The 17,593-nt window shown below is 44.5% G+C and overlaps 2 protein-coding genes across 2 annotated transcripts; both read right to left on the bottom strand.

Moving 5' to 3' along the window:
* Positions 1–244: 244 nt before the first annotated feature.
* Positions 245–10,767, bottom strand: aspa (aspartoacylase). The gene is made up of 6 exons (XM_086160807.1): positions 10,237–10,767; positions 6,695–6,890; positions 5,780–5,873; positions 5,555–5,662; positions 666–775; positions 245–535 (listed from the first exon to the last, which is right to left on the bottom strand). Exons 1-6 carry the CDS (start codon positions 10,479–10,481, stop codon positions 344–346), a joined length of 945 nt encoding a protein of 314 aa, XP_086016933.1. The 5' UTR covers positions 10,482–10,767; the 3' UTR covers positions 245–343.
* Positions 10,768–11,625: 858 nt separating this feature from the next.
* Positions 11,626–17,466, bottom strand: LOC147226476 (uncharacterized). The gene is made up of 5 exons (XM_086160512.1): positions 17,176–17,466; positions 16,219–16,495; positions 16,007–16,134; positions 14,144–14,192; positions 11,626–13,164 (listed from the first exon to the last, which is right to left on the bottom strand). Exons 1-5 carry the CDS (start codon positions 17,304–17,306, stop codon positions 12,289–12,291), a joined length of 1,461 nt encoding a protein of 486 aa, XP_086016638.1. The 5' UTR covers positions 17,307–17,466; the 3' UTR covers positions 11,626–12,288.
* Positions 17,467–17,593: the final 127 nt, after the last annotated feature.

Raw genomic sequence — 17,593 nt, 5'->3', positions numbered from 1 at the left:
TTTATAATTAATTAAACCTGGCCTTTAATATATTATTTAAAAAAAAAAAAACCCTCAGTAGATTTGAATGTAAATATAGATTTGAGTAACAGCAGTGTCATAAATACTTACCGCAACAATTTACCAGCCTTTTGCATAGTTACTTTGTTTGTCTTTCTTTTTTTTTTGTCTCTTATTCAAACGCATTAAAAATATATATATGTATGTATATAAACTAATAAATCGTGTAAAAGACGGCATCTTATTCGCTACGTAAGGAAAAGTCTGTCATTACTAACAGAAGAAAAGTGCAGTGGTATGTACAAGAGCTGGCCATGGGGACCGCTAGCGGCGGGCTAGCGTCTCACGCTCTCCGGATGGCGCTCGCCACCAGCGTCTCCCGGCGGGTGGTGACGAACGCCTGCTGCTTCTCGTAGTACGCCGCCTCGTTGATGAAGGTGGGGTAGACGGTGCCCGAGCCCTGGTAGCGGATGGTCTTCCCGTCGAACGTCTGGAACATGGGGTCGCCGGGGTTCAGCGGCTCCCAGTCGCAGTCCTGGGAGGAGAGGCGGGCGGAGAGGGTGAGGTGGGTGGAGGGAGGGGGGAGTTACATGTGCACTTGCATGTGCATGTGTATGTGCACGTCGTTGCAATGCTCCCTCCCGGCGAGTGTCCTTTTTCCTCACCTGCAAGTTGGGGTGCACCATGGCGATGATGTTGCCATTCGCGTCCCGGGGGTAGTCCACCCTCTCCGACACCCGGAACACCTCCACCGTGCAGGAGGGGAACTCCATCCCTGGACACACACACACACACACACACACACACACACACACACACACACACACACACACACACACACACACACACACACACGGAGAGGTGGTGTGAACCCTATCTACAGAATCCCCCCCCACACACACACACTGCAGACTGAGAGGTGTCACTCTAAAGCCTCAAAGTGCTATACATACAAGTGCTGTATTTTGCGGACTGCATTATAAGGCGCACTGCATTATAAGGCGCAATATCAATGAACGGATCTATTTTCATACATGAGGCGCATTGTGTTATAAGGCGCATGATAAAATATAGAGTATATAAAGCGAAACAAAACAGTTGGTTTAGTTGAACTTCTAGCTTTGTCCCTGGGAAACTCTGTTTGGTTTTCTTTGGTTTTCTTTACTCCACTTCCGTACCATTGATTCATTCATGCTGAATTATTTCGTGGCTGCTCTATTCCCATCATCTACTGCGTGACTGATAGCCTTGAGTTTGAAATCTCTTTACATGTGCCATTTTGTGGAGTCTTCATAAACACAAATGTACAGCAATATTATGTTGAAGCACAGTACGTACCAGTAGGAGGTAAGCGTACGATGTACTGTTCTCTGATTGGTTCATGGTTCCCAGTGATAGCGACACCTGACGTTAGTGTCAGGTTGGGACAACGTTGTGTTCCAGCACGACATTATTAGTTATCTAACGTTGTCTGATGTTGCAACCCACATTCAACAAAAGACCGACTTTAACACAACGTCCGCCGAGCCGCTTCATCGCTTTCCAAAGTCGCACTAAAACATTTTGTCAGATGTTTTTGTGCGCAGTGTACCACATATAATTGGTTGGAGGTCACTCAGCACAACAAGAAGTGATAAATAAGGCGCATGGATGATTTTTGAGAAAATTGAAGGATTTTACCTGCGCTTCATTGTGCGAAAAATACGGTAATTACACCAAGGTTAAAAAAGGGAGCGGAGCCTGTTTGTTCTGATCTGAAGCAGCTCAGGGGATCACATGATGCTAAGAAAAACCACCACCACCACCAATATTTAATCTAATCGCAACGTACAAATCCTTCATTTGTAATTATAGCATCCTCTGCTGGCCAAATGTTGCCATGACAACATATCACAATGAACTGAAGGCCTCATTTGTCCTTATTTCCTCTACAGGAAGAGTTTTGGTATCAGTGAAAATTTAATCCTTTAATCTGACCATTTAGGCCATCCCATTGGGTGAAATCCAGGCGTCCAATCAGAAATTCCAACAATCCTGTCACTTCCTGCTTTCAGGAAGGTGTACAAACCCAGTTCTACAACAAATTCAATTCATATCTGAAGGGACCACTGTGCATATATATATGTACCATAAATTCCAGACTATAGAGCACACCTTCATATAGGCTGCACCTACTAATTTTTGAAAGAGAAAATAAATTGTACATAAATAAGCCGCACTTGTCTGTAAGCTGCAGGTGTCCCCATTGAAACATGAAATATTAACACAGCAAGATGTTACAGGAAAGATTTTTTTGAAAACTTTTAAATAAATGATGGTAACATCTACAACTACCTGTGCCTTTTTCATGATGGGCGTGTGCAAAAAGCGCAAAACAGCTGATCCGAGGAATTATTGTAATATGTGAGTGGTTTGGCCGAAAAAGTTTCATCTGCCCACTGTGACGGTGTTCGCGGAAGGAAACTACCGTAATTAGCTTATAAAAATCCATAAATTAGCCCCATCATTGCAAAAGCCGCAGTTCTCACATCCCTTTGCAGCTAGAACAGCTTCAACTCTTCTGGGAAGGCTGTCCACAAAGTTCAGGAGTGTGTTTATGGCACCTTTGGACCATTCTTCTAGAATCACATTTCTGAGGTCACACAAAGATGTGGGACAAGAAGGCCTGGCTCTCAGTCCCCGCTCTAATTCATCCCAAAGGTGTTCTATCGGGTTGAGGTCTGGACTCTGTGCTGGCCAGTCAAGTTCATCCATGTCTTTCTGGACCTTGCTTTGAGCACTGGTGCACAGTCATGTTGGAAAAGGAAGGGGCCAGCTCTAAACTGTTCCCACAAAGTTGGGAGCATGGAAATGTCCAAAATGTCTTGGTGCATTGAAGCTTTCAGAGTTTCTTTCACTGGAACTGAAGAGCCAAGCCCAGCTCCTGAAAAACAAACCTCCACCGTAATCCCCCGCCACCAAACTTCACACCTGGCACAATGCAGTCATACAAGTACTGTTCTTCTGGTGGCACCAAATCCAGACTCGTCCATCAGATTGCCAGATGGAGATGTGCGATTAGAGACCGCGTCTCCACTGCTCTTGAGTCCAGTGGCGGTGTTCTTTACACCACTGCATCCGACGCTTTGCATTGCACTTGGTGATGTGTGGCCCTTTCCCTAAAACTCTCTGCACACTGTTCTTGAGCTCATCTGAAGGCCACATGGAGTTCGGACATCTGTACCCATTGACTGCAGAAAGTTGGTGACCTCGTCGCACTATGCGCCGCAGTATCCGCTTACCCCGCTCCGTCAGTTTACATGGCCTACCATGTAAACTGACGTATATATGTGTGTATATGTATATATATATATATATACATATATACACATATATACTATGTGACCCATGTACTGTACCCAGCTCTGCAAGTGTTACTCTGTGCTTTTATGTATGAGATGTACCAGTACACACGCACACACACACACACAAACACACACACACACAAGGGCGCGCGCACACACGCGCACACACACACACACACACATACACACATACACACAAATAATTGATTCTAATCCCCTCCAGTACTCCATAATAACGCAGAGGCTGCAGCCTATGATGCAAATTCACCATTGAGTTAATCTGCATTCTGGCGCCGGGAGCCTTGTCCGGCCGGTGGCGCCGCCGGCTGCCCGAGTCCAAACAATGTGGAAACCAACCAGCTCCCGACAAACGGGCCTTTCAGAGGCGACTCCGACGCTTGGCACGGCCTGCTTGTTTACGTAAAAGCGGAGAGAAAAGCTGTTTTGCTCCTAAACATTGCTTTCTTTAGGGAGTTTGTGCATGTGTGTGTGTGTGTGTGTGGGGGGGTGAGCTCAGAACACAAGCACATGTTCATGAATGAGGTGAGTCAAGCGGCAAGTCGTTATTTGCGGCTCTCGGTGCAGCCCTTGTCCCTGTTACATAACACGTTTGTGAATCAGTGCTAACAAAAAAACCCCGCGGCGGCCATTTTTTCCTCCCCCTCCTGCAAACCGAAGCGACTTCACAGCTTCGCACGCGCTTCCAGATCTGCTTAATCCCGTGAAGGACGAACTGGGAGCTATCCTGGACAATCCTTTCCATCCCCTGCACAAGGGGCTGTGGCTGACGTGCAGCTCGTTCAGTCAATGTTTCATCCCAACCGGAACCGAACGCTTCAGACGCCCCTTTGTGCCCACGGCTATCAGACTGTACGACAGCGGTCTGGACGGTACACAACTCTGACTGGCCTGAGGTGCATCGGCGCTACCTCATTACCTCACTCATTCACATGTCAAGTCCTTGCTCAATTATCTACTTTTTTATCCTCTCACCCTGCTTTTCCAATTTTTTCCTTTGGGCTTTTCCCTTCAGGCATCGCCACAGTAAATCCCCCTTCTCCATCTAACCCTCTTCTCTGTGTCCTCCTCTCTGACTTCATATCCTTTCTCAGTATGCCCATAAATCTTTTCTTTGGTCTTCCTCTCGACGTCCAAGTCCAGCACCCAGCACTCTCTCCTCTGTACATGACCCGACCATCTCAGTACGGCTTCTCTGACCTTCTCTCCAAAACATCTAACATGTGCTGTCCCTCCAATGGACTCATTCTTGATCCTATCCATCCTCATCCTCAACATGTTCATCTTTGCGACCTCCAGTCTTTTGGTCATTGTAACAGTTTCTAGTCCATACAGCATCGCTGGTCTCCCCACTGTCTTGTCCACCTTTCTTTTCATTCTGGCTGATAGTCTTCTATCACATAGTACCCCTTACACCTTTCTCTACCTATTCCAACCTTCTGGAACCAGCTTCTCCTCCCCATCTCCACCCTCTCCTTTGCTCTGGACTGCTGACCCAAAGTACTTGAAATCCTCCAACTTCTTGATCTCCAAACCCTGTAGCCTCACCGTTCCACCAAAGTTCCTCTCATTCACACTCACATATTCTGTCTTGCTGTGACTAACCTTCATTCCTCCCCTTTCCAGTGCATACCTACACCTTTCTAGATTATCCTCAACCTGTTCCCTGCTCTCACCACAGTGAGACAACATCATCTGTAAACATCTATCCAATTTTCCCTTGTTGTATTTTTTTATCTATTTTTATCCTTGCTGTTAGTGTGGTCACTTTTTTTGTCTCTTCTATTTTATATTTATGTCTCTTCTTATTCATATTCATATTAGTATTCATATTCATATTCATGTCTCTTCTATTTTATATTTATGTTCATATTTATGTCTCTTCTATTTTATATCATACTAATATTTATGTCTATTTTATATTTATATTCATTTTTATGTCTCTTCTTCTTTATATATTATTCATATTCATGTCTCCTCTACATTATATTTATATTCATATTATTGATCTTGTTGCTCTTCGGTGACAAAGAATTTCCCCTATGGAGATCAATAAAGTATCTACAATCAGTGCTATCTTATCTTATCTTATCTTATCTTATCTTATCTTATAAGCCTCGTGGCATGACCCCGTCAGTCTGGGTTTAAGGAAAAAAAAAAGGTGGTACAGCGGTGGTAAGGAGGAGGAGTACCTTCGTTGAACAAGGCGATGAAGTCCAGCGCATGTTTGAGGATCACCCTCATGGCCTCGAAGATGTTGCTCCTCAGGACCCCCTGAGGCTGCGGACCCACCTCCAGGCCTGCGGCGGGGGCACATGGTCAGCGCGCACGCTCAGACAGGACAGTGCACGTTTTAATCCAAAGTGTAACGCAGCTGGAAGGTACTCGGCCGCAGGCCCCCTGAACGCATCACTCACCGACGGGGTGCTTGGCAACCGAGCGCGAGGTGGAGTACTTCAGGAGAGGGTGCTCGTTCAGTAGGACTAGACAGCTGGCCGGGGCGATGGCTTGCTGCGGCAAAGAAAACAAAAATAAACGTATCAACACCCAGCGAACAAAAGTGATCATTCCTAGATTAAAAAAAAAAAGAAAAACAATTACAAATTTCTTGCTTTGATTGAACTCTGGCCTGCATCCTAATCCTCCTGGATTTTCACTTATTTAAATGTATTTATTTTCTAGTTAAAAGGAAAAAAAAAAAAAAATATATATATATATATATTTATACACACATCAGAAAATGTGTTTTTTTCCAACCAACATTTCCAGGAAATAAAATACAGCAAAATAAATAGATAAAATGGAATAAAATAACATAAAGAGTTAGTGGTCTAACACATGTACTAAAATTGGAACAATATTGAGAAGATTAGCATGGATGGAAAATAAAATAAAATTAAAGTGAGGTGTGTGGAAATTGTACTTTCTTCAAACCAGTAATAACCCCAATTCACACCCCTCCCCTGCACGCACACACAGAAACAAACACAAGTCCACACACACTAGCACATGTTGTTGCATTTGAAGGCAATACACACACCCACACACACCTGGCGTGCAAAAAAACACATGCAAGACAGCAGGTGCCCACTAGGGGAGCCAGAGAGTGTTGTTTCTTTCCCATGAACATGGAGCTGTCGCTGGATGTTTGTGGGTATTATTTTTAAATTATTAATATTATTTGAATTAATCTATTTATAACAATTAGAATCTGATTTTTTTCAACTAATTCATTTTTTTTGTATTATTATTATTATTATTTGTCAACTACACCTTTGCTTCCCAGCTATCCTGATTATACTGTCAGTGTGTGCTAATACTACAGTACTTACCTTGATGTAGTTCATCATCTGCAGGTTGAAGTGGTCCCTGGAGTTCTCCAGGATCAGGGTGCAGCCCATGTTGGACGTGGTATTGTGGAGGTCAAAGATGACGTCGTAGGCCTCCGGGCTACCCTTCGGACCGAATATCCTGTTGATCTCCTGGGCTCGCCGTACCTCATATGGCAGGTCGTCCCCAGCCGGGGCGCTGTAAGGATTAACATGAGCATTAGCACAGATTCAATCTGCGCTATGGATGGTCTTGAGCGTTCATCTGGGGGGGGCAACTGAAGTGGGATATGTACAAATGTGAGTTCAGATTGAACAAATAGAGCAGGGCTGTCAAACTCATTTTCACCAGCATAATGGTTGCCCTCAAAGCACCACATGTAACTGTAACATTATGTAACTAAATGTAACCCAATGTAATGTAAAATAAATGTAACTACTCCTTAATGTTAAATAACTCGGAATTTATTACTCATTCAAATCCAAAATGTTACATATGCATTTGCATAGATGTAAAAAAACAATTTTACATGTTGCTGTTACAAAGCTAGCTTTCCCTGCTGCAGTGTTTTTGGATGCGGCTTTCCTGAACACATTCTGCTGCCATCCTAGTTTGTCTTTTAATTCTTGGACAATTTGTTGTTTCTGGAAGGCTAACTTTGGCATGCTTTGCTCCGTGTTTGGTGTCAAAACGCTGACATAGATTGTACTCTTTTTGACAACCGACGCTGCCTAATGACACAAAAGAAATACTGTTTTTTCTCCTTGAAGCGCAAACATATATTTGCCTTCCCCATCTCGAAACAGCCTTCGGCATTAACTTTTCTCTTCCTGGACATTTAGGGATCATTTTTATTTCTCAGTTCCACTTGTTAAAAATGGCATCGATGTAGATACACTGCAATCTAATGGCGGGATGCTGTCCCTCCTCGAGTAACATGATTAGCATGTGCTGTGGGAAATGTAGTTTATGGTCAGTGCACATATTTGACTAATACATTTTAAGACAATCAGACCTAAAATGACGTGGCGGGCCACATTTGACCCGGGGGCCTTGAGTTTGACATGTGAAATAGAGACTTCGCCACAGGAGAGCCTCTTTCCGGAAGTGGTTGCACAAGACCCGACTGCAACTCACGACGTGAAAGTGCTGACAGTTGCGTCTGAAGAAACCGGGTCACAAGACGCGGCCAAAAGACGCGGTCAAAAAACAAAGTGCTTATCCATTTCTCGGCTGACCTCCGCCCTCCTCGGGACGATGCGGCTAGAGTCATGAGAGACTCAAGGGGGAACGAACGGAGCTTGAGGGTGGAGGTGGAGGGGTTTGGGGCTGAGCTGCCCTTTTAAAACCTCACTGCAGCCGTCCAGTCTGAGCCTGGACACAAAAGCCGGACCCTGTTGGACGCGGCGGCCTCCTTTTGTGAGGCGATCTAATCCGCCTTCCCTTGCATGTCCGTCGCCAGTGAAACCACCCTTGAGTTTCTATCCTGTTGTTGTTTTTGCACTTGTTGCCCCCCAACCGGGACCCCCTCCCCCACGTCCCCCAACGCAATCCCCTCCACGACCCCACCAGACAGCCGCACCACAACAAGAGCAGTCCCCGTAGTTGTTTTTTCCCCCTCTTATCCCTTTTTAAAGCATTTCAGCATGAGCCCACGTCTAGGACGTTCTCCAAACTGCTGTGGAACCGCACCTCTGCGTCCCATATTGTCCGACCCCCAGCCCCCACCGTTTTCGCTAAACGTCTGGCATTGTCTGGACAGCCGTACATAGCTATAGAGCGCAGGCCGCTGCTGATGGTACTGGTGCGCCAACCCGATCACGCTAAGGCTAACACTAAAGCTAAATGCTAAAGATGTAGTGGCGATGGGGGGGTGAGTTGGGGACAGTTGAGGGACAAGGGGGCAAAAGCTGTCCATCTGTTTATATACACACACATATACATATATAGACACACAAACACATTTCACATTACCATATGTCTATACAAACACACACGCATTCACAAAATAGTATATATACATATATTGTACATACATATACATAAATATACATATATATACATACATACATACATACACACATACATATAGAAAGACGCACAAATACTTCATATACATACACACTGATACATATACAGTACAGAATTGAAGTACATATAATGCTGTCATCAAAATGAAGGATTGGAATATTCTAGTACTTTTAAAGGAAATAAACCTCAGAAGGAAGAGGCAGGATCTATATATCTATTTATACAAATGTGTACAGAAACAATAATTTATATATATATATATATACATATATATATATATATATATATGCAGGAACAAAATGTGTTTTAAAGAAACATACCTCATTAAGAGCATTTTACTGTCTATGCTAACCCTGCCTAAGGGGGACTTGTCTTAAGTTAAAAATGGCATTAGGGGGTAAAAATGGTCTGACATCTCTCTCTCTATCTATCTCTCTCTCTCGCTCTCTCTCTATATATATATATTTACACACACATATATATTTATCCATATATATAGACACATGCAGATTATATATAAAGATAGAGGAACAAAAATAGCACTTTTAAGAGAGAGCTTCTTAATTTCTGTGCTAACCCTACTTTACGGCTGTTATATGTCTTCATTTAGGGGGGTAAACAATGTCAGCCCATTTATACACACACACACACACACACACACACACACACACACATACACGCATACACACACACACACACACACACACAGAGACATGTATATCATATTTAAATATACACAAATACTACTTTTTAGAGTGATAAGAAAATCTTACCTTCTATGCTAACCCTGCCTTAGGGCTGTTAGGAATTGGGGGTAAACACTGTCTGTCCTTTTATTTATGTATATATTTATGGATATATGTATACATATATATGTATCCATACATATATCGACAGGTGCATTTTATATACAAATACGGGAAGGCAAATAGAATTTTAAATCAAATAAACCTCAATAAGAAGCTTTAGCGTTGGCGCTCAGGTTGGTTATATTAAGTTATAAGTTTGAGGAAAGGGGGGGGGGTGTTGCTCGGGTCCTCGCACATGCGCACTTGGACTCCACACGCAGGGGTTTCTTTAACGTTCCGGTCACGTTTCGCTCACGTTTTCCTCTGCAGGAAACACACACACACACACACACACACACACACACAACACTTAACGCGAGCGGTCGGGCGTCCACGTGACTCCCGGTCAAAGAAACAACTACAAAGGGGGGCGTCATGAAAGGACTCCGGTCACTTCAAAGGCGACCACGCCCCTTCTTTTCTTTCACGGAGCGGGCGCACGTGCGCAATTAAGGCCACGTGACCCGCCACCGCGAAGCACCTGCGATTAAAAAAACAAAAAACAACAAAAAAAAAAAAAACGCCAATCGCACGCGCATGCAGAGGAAGGGAATGGGGGGATCCCAAATACAACAATAACAACACGTGATGTCATAGTGACGTCACGCAGGTCAACATTCCGACAGGTTTGTCAGGTGAGGAACACGCGCGCGTCTCGTCCTTACCTGAGGTTCTCCGGCGTGAACGCGCGGTTGAGGTCCGTGTCCACGTAACGCGCACACTTTTCCACGGCGCGCGGGTTGGTGATGAAGGGCTTGGTTTCCACGCTGCGCCTCTGGACCTCGGCGCCGTTCTTCATCCACAGGTTCACCAGCGTCACGCCGGACATCTCGTTGCCGTGGGTGCCGCCGAAGATCGCGACGCGGCGGGCCGCGGCGACCCGCTCGCTGCTCGTGGTGTACGCGGACATGCACGCACACAGACACGCACGCACATACGCACACGGACGCACACACACACGCAACCCCGGTGTCACGGCGCGGTCGTGAAAGTTTTTTTGTTTTGGTTTTTTGTTCCACGCGCGGCTCCGCAGCTCCTCCGTTTAAATGCCCACCGCGGCCGCGCGCTTGCGTAACAGCCCCTCCCCCCCACCCGCAGGGTGATCACGGCCGGCCGCCGTGCGTGAGGGGCGCCGGGTTCGTGCGCGACATCGCTCCACTTAACATTCGGCTGTCAGTGTTCCTCCCGTCCTGCGTGGTGAGTGGGAGGTTCTCGACTTCCGGTGACGTCTTTCAAAATAAGCACGGTTGTTTGGGAATCGCAGGTAGATAAGTCAAGCTTCACGGGGTGAGGCGGTGCAGCACTTCCGGTTGGGAGTTTCAAAATAAAGCGTGTAAAAAACAGCTAGGGAGGAAGTAGAGCGGGGATTAAGATGAGAACAAAATCCTGATCAGGTTTGAATATTGAAAGGAATCTTTTTTATAAACATTATTATATATTTAATGGAACTGAGGTGAAACGTCTTAAAGTGATGAAATTCAAGTCAAGTTGCCACAAGAAGATTTCGACAACTCATACTTAAGTGTTTGTAAACAATAACAAATGAGGGAACTTATTCAAATTAAATACAAAAAAAAAGTACTTTAGTGTTATTCCATAAGGAACAATATATAAAATGTAAGGTAAATAAAAGTAAAAGGTGTGTTTTGCAAATAATTTTTTAATCAAAATTTAAAATTGTTTAAAAATATTTATCTGGAATTGGAGCTGCCAGGCAAGAGGCCTGGAGGAAGACCAAAGAGAAGATTTATGGACGTAGTGAGAGAGGATATGAAGGCAGTTTGTGTGAGAGAGGAGGATATGGAGAATAGGGTTAGATGGAGAAAGTTGATTCCCTGTGGCGACCCCTGAAGGGAAAAGCCGAAAGAAAAAGAAGTTTAAAAATAATTGTCGTTTGAAATACCCTCCTCAGTGTACATTGTAAATATTAATTTGCCAGATTATCTAGTTTCAATGAAAACCCACCATATTTCATGTCTTTGGACAGCTGTGTGTGGACCTCTCACGCACATGTACTGAATAAGGTTCAAAATCCTTTTATGACAAATAGATATAACGGCGATTTACTTTTAACTCACTCATTCAACAGCACAAAGGTCAAATGACAATAAGCACATGCAGACATTATAAAAGGTCAAAGTGTGAATGAGTTTTAATCTGACAGCGTTTTTTTATCTGCACATCCCGTGAGCAAAACCTGCAGTACCAGATTACACAACATCTTCTGACGCAGAACAAAAGAAAGAGCAATCTCAAATACGGATGATTAAAAAAAAGCACAGACAGTTTTACCCCCTATCGCCTGGGGAACCATTTCAAGGTTAACATAATCGGCTGGTAACTTATTGACCTTGGCTTACTGTGTGACAGTCTGCTATGGCAATTTTTGACCTGTACCGGAGATGAACTGTTAACCTTTGACCTTCTGGTGATAGATTCATTTGAGTTTAAATCTACAACCCCCCCCCCCCCAAATATATGTATTTATTTGCTTGTATAAGAATACAAATATCAATGCAAATGGTAAAAAAAATAAATATTTAACACTCCTCCTGCCTTGCCTTTGAAAAAAAAATATTGTGAAGGTGTAAGAACACCTTTATAACAGTATTTTTAGCCTTGAAGGAACTGGTGGCGTCTTTGATCCTGGTTATGATATTCAAAATAAAGTTGGGTGGGGAGTTCAGTCTTCTTTAACCAGATAAGCTAGTAAGTCTTCAAACAACATGGCCATCGTTCTTCCCTTTCCTTCTCTTGTGGTTGGGCACCTTTTTGGTGTCACATTCAGGGACCCAGTCACTGTCAGGGGATTCAGCCTTCGTTTTTTTCTTCTCCTTCTTCTTCTTTTTCTTCTTCTTTTGGAGTATCGAACTGGGTGAGGCCCCGTTTCTCGCTTCCTCTCCTGGCGCCTGGTCTTTCTGCGCTGCCCGGCTCTCCACCGTGGCAACCAAATCACGGGACATTTCAGCCTGCTCCACCTCTTTCTTCTTCTTCTTCTTTTTCTTCTTAAGTCTAGAACTGGACAAGGCCTCGTATTCCACGTCCTCCTTTCCTCTTTTGGACTCGCTAGCCGCCGTTTGGTCCTCCCGCTGGTACGCCCCTTCCCCGCTGTCAACTGATATGTTATCCTTTTCCCGCTCCTTCTTCTTCTTGAGTTTGGAAGTGGATGAGGTTGCGTCTTCTGGTTCCGTCCTGTGTCGGTTGGACTCGCCTCCCACCATTTGGTCCTCCTGATTGAGGGCGGCAGTCAGTGATTGGTTATCTGCGACCGCCGCCATCTCCCGCTGAGACGCCACTTCCGCGCTGGCGCCACAATCCCAGGACGTCCCAGCCTTCAGCAACTCTCTTTTCTCCTTCTCGCCGGCATCCGGAGCATCGTCCCGGTTCCTTCTGAGCTGTTTCCTTCTCGCTAACATGCCTTGCGGAGGCGGTGGCGTGCCAGCGGGCGCCTCCTCCACCCCGTCGTTGCTGCCGTCGGATATCACCAGCACCTTGTCCAGAGGCCTCTCCGTCCTCGCTGAGATGGTCTCCGGCGGACGATACCAGGGTACCTTGCTCCCCACCGAGCAGCTCTCCAGGAGCTCCCGTCTGTCCTGGGAGACGACATGAATCAGCGATCGGGGTGAACAATATTGTCAGGGTGGAAGCATATAATGTTAACACGTCTAAGTCAAATGCATTAGCTTAGCCTTTTCATTTTCATGCGTCTGCATATTTAGACTCCTACATGAAATGACAAAAGTAATCCAAGCCGTCTTCTTCCAGGTGCCTCATTCTGTGACTGAATCCAAACGGAAAAAGCAAGGGAAGTTCAAGACTTTATTTTCCAAACCCACACGTGCCAAATTGTTGACAAATTTCAATTAGAAATTTCAAGTCTGAAAATTAGCAAAAAATGCCCATGACACTTTCAGAATGTGGCTGCATAGTTTGACGCATAAATAAAACAAGTAATAAGTTATCCAAATTGCATTTTCATCTTACTCTTTAGATGGCACATTTTGTGACACAATTAAACAGCAAACAAAGACTAGAAAGTGACCAAAGATCATAATAGTTCCAGGAGAGCGATGTCAGTGTCCGACTTCCTTCGCAGTTTGTTTGGAGCTGTTAACGTGCTAACCAATCGCTGATACTCGTTTGCATGGCGCTCCCTAACGCTGTTATGCAAATCTCACAATTACAGAACCGGAAAGAATTGCAGTCAACTTTCAAATTGGATGGCCGTGACAGACCCGTGCAGATTATAGAGGGCTTGGCTAAAAACTCCACCCTAACAAACACCATCATCAACGACTAGCTAGCCTTGTCTCAACCCTTCAACAGCTCAATGTGGTGATGCTTGGAAGGGGATGCCCTGCCATTGACGACAGTGACGTTGATTATATGCATCCATACGTGGGATATTATGTCAATGATTTCCAGGTGATTCACAGATGGGGTACTATGAGCATCTGACACAGATGGATATGTGTGTTGAATGTGTAAAAATGTCCAAGTTAGAATTTATGCAATCCAAAAATACAGCTGAAATGGATGTGAAATAGTACAGAAATAAATTGAGATGCTTACTGCCAGCCAGAAGTCCTCGTCCTCATCCGAACTGCCCTGTTCTTCTTCTCTGGGGGGATGGGGGAAAACAAGGGATGATAAACCCTTAGTCATTCAGTAATGGTCGCTTTAGGTTGTTTGGGGTGATAGAAGACTTTGAAAAGACTTAGAAAAGGCTTGCGGAAAACCATCATCTCACACCTGCTCACATCTAAAGACAAGTTTTCAGTCTCTTGGATTTTACAAAGATAGTGACAGGGTCACTATTTAAGAGATGACAACTGGATTGACCGGGTTTTTGCAGAGCCTCTGCTCTTTCACTCCATTGCTTTTCCTTCTTCACTCGGTCGTGATACATCGGAGAATTGACATCATCGAAGCCGGGCTGTTACGCGCACAGCCCCCCCTTCTTTCTGGATGCTCCATATCTATCAGGACATGCTTCGCTGTTCCCCTCCATCCATACCACCAACAAATACCATCTCTGCCGCTAATACTTGATCTCAGGATTGTTTGTTTACTAGGTTTACTGTTTCTGGTTTTGTTGGAGCTCATCTGTTGGTTGTTGATTGTTACATCGTTAAAACAGAAAGATTGACATTAGTTTAAGAGTCAGAAAAGACTCTTAAAAAAAGAATATATATAAAAAAAAGAGATCACCACCCTTATACTTAACGAACGAGATGACTCCAGCCACATCCCTCAAATTCCCTTCCAATTTTTAGCTTTTAGTCCGTGATGGTGAAAATTGTTAAACAATGACCTCCTTTGAGGACCTGCCTGTTAATCATGTGTCGCTCGTGTCGCTTGAGAGACTTTCCCCGTTCAGATCCGGACTTTGGACCAGGTGGCTGTCGGACAGACTTTGGTTTCTGGTTGTGGGTTTGACGTTAATAATTGTGAAACGTCATCACTAATTCATTCATTCATTCATTCATTCATTCATTATCTATACCACTTATCTTGACGTCAGGAGCCCTATCCCTGCCGTGATTGGGCGAGAGGCAGGTTCATACACACAAATACAAAAGAACTTGGGCTTATGACTAATTACAAATAAATCAGCCAAAGAACAAGTTTTCAATCAAATGCTGATGTCCAGCTGCGAACAAGGCTTGGTGCACAAACACACAAACAAACAACCTCACTGGCTTTATGCGTTGTAGTGGAGTGGCACTCGTGTGTGGCACTAGTGCTAGTGATGTTAAGGAGAAGTTAAGAAGTTATTTCCTTCTTCAGCTGATCTGAAGAAGAAAATAATAACTAAATGTGAGAGTGGTGTTTGTGTTACTACAACATGGCTAAGTCAACCATCTGCACAATCCTGAAGAACAAAGATGCACTAAAGACGGCTGATGTGGCTAAAGGGGCGACTCAGTTAACGAAGCAAACATACTGTCAATTTCAGATGAATGAAAGACAGTTTGATGGGGATAGCATTAGCATTATTGAGGGTCTTGTGTGCAAGACAGTTAATCTAGTGAAGGAAACGCCAAGTAAAAGTGCTGGCAAGAAGAGAAAGAAAACCATAAACAGAGCAATAATTAAGGTTATCTTTAATTGCTTTCTGTAGAGGGGGAAACATTTCTGTCTGCGAATGGACTCAAAGAACGAATTAAATTCATAAGCCGAGGTTCTACAGTAGAAACACACAACCTTTCACCCTCTCATTCACATCCACCACCTGCTGTCATGGTCAATAAACCTCCAAACCTGCAACCAATCAGTGTGTGACGCTGAGCGGAGAAGAGATGACGTGCGTCTTCAAGTTTTCAACTCCTAAGCTAAGCTAGCTTTTAAGAACCCTTTCACGCCCGGCGTGCACAGCGGTGATTGTCGCCTCTCAAGCGACACCAGTAGGCGAGCCAGATCCGATGCACTCACTCCGTCAGCGGGGTGATGTCCTCCCCTTCGGCGTCCACGGTGGGGAGAGACGCCTGCAGGTCGCTTGCTGATTGGTTGCGCTCCCACAGCTCCTTGATGCTCTTGAAGAAGCCCCCCGTCACAGAATTCTGTCCACGGGAGACACAAAAGCACGGTGCCCGATGTTGGTGTTGTCACGGCGAGTGGACGCACAGGTGGCGGGCCGTCCTTACGTGCATTGTATTGTTCTCCCGGACCGATAACAAGCCACTCCTGGGCTTCTTCTTCCTCCCTTTGAGGAACGGGAAATTGTACATCGGCAGCCGCCTACGTTTCCACCGCACCTTCACGCCCCCTGTCTCGTCCTGGCTGTTCTGAGAGGAAGAGGACAAGGTGCCGTCGACGTTTCCGTCGAACCCGGAGCAGGAGCTGAAGGTGCGGCGGCGGCGGGGTCTGGCGACCTCTGGTGCCGGCTCCTCCTGGGTGAGAAAGATGCTGTCCCCCGAATCCCTGCAGGGATGGGATGCATGATGGGCTTAGTCATTCTGTCGAAACGTTAGCCACCATTCTCTTTTACTGTTGGATCATCCTGGTTTCATGTGGAGTAACCTAACTGCTGTACAAACCCCCTGGGTGTAAATCTAGTTTAAACGCTCTTGGTTCAAATCATCTACCTCTAAGGCTTTTAATGAACATTTTGTTTGTTTCATTATTGAATAACGTCATCAATCTTACACACATATCGCGTGTGTAAACACTCCCGAATGCTGTCCATGCTATCTTTCAAAAATAAAAAACGTCTTTAAAACTTATGAAAGTCCTTGCATTTGAAAAAATTACATGACGAATAAAGACTTTATGAAAAGACATAAAAGACAATTACTTTTTAATGAATGATATTCCCCCAGATACACATTATGTTCCCCTTGGAATAGATTCTATTTGAATTAATTTTTTTATCTTTTTTATTAATCTCTTAAATTGTATAGTTATTTTCCTCTCTGTTCTACTCGTCTTGTTACTTTTGCAGTTATACAAATTTATTTGATAACAAGGTCATTTTATGTTCCCATATGAGATGAGATGAGAACAACTTTATTAATGTTATATTAATGTTATATGTTATCGAGGTTTGTTTATGTTTTCTATTTTTAACTTAATGTTTTAGGGGAAAAAATATAAATCCTTACCAATCCGTCTCGGTAAGCCATTCATCCCGTCCGCTGTGTTCCTCCAGATTTCCAGATAATGAGATTTCGCTCACTTCGTCCGGGAGGGATGGTGCCGGGCGCGGCTCGGCGGGTTCCGAGTCGGCGGACATGGTGCGCGGCAAGTCGGTCGCATTTGAAAAAATCACACAAAAAAACCTAAAAGCCCGAAATTGTTATTTCCGCAGTAAAGTTCCCGCCATAAACACGGCACCGGGGAATAAACCACTCATCATCATCACGAAACAGTAGGTAACGTTAACCCGCATTGCACTTCCGGGTATATCCGGAAATAGGTCAATGAATCACGTGCCACCGACTGACCAATCAGAAAAGACAGAGGAAGAGCACATGTCTTTTCAAACCGTACGAAATTAAATGTAAATCAGGAACATTTATT

Source organism: Fistularia commersonii, chromosome 15 (genome assembly GCF_037954325.1).
Source record: "Fistularia commersonii isolate RoL2024-O1a breed Wild chromosome 15, RoL_Fcom_v1.0, whole genome shotgun sequence".
Lineage (NCBI taxonomy): Eukaryota > Metazoa > Chordata > Actinopteri > Syngnathiformes > Fistulariidae > Fistularia > Fistularia commersonii.
This window is presented reverse-complemented; position numbering and strand designations above follow the sequence as displayed.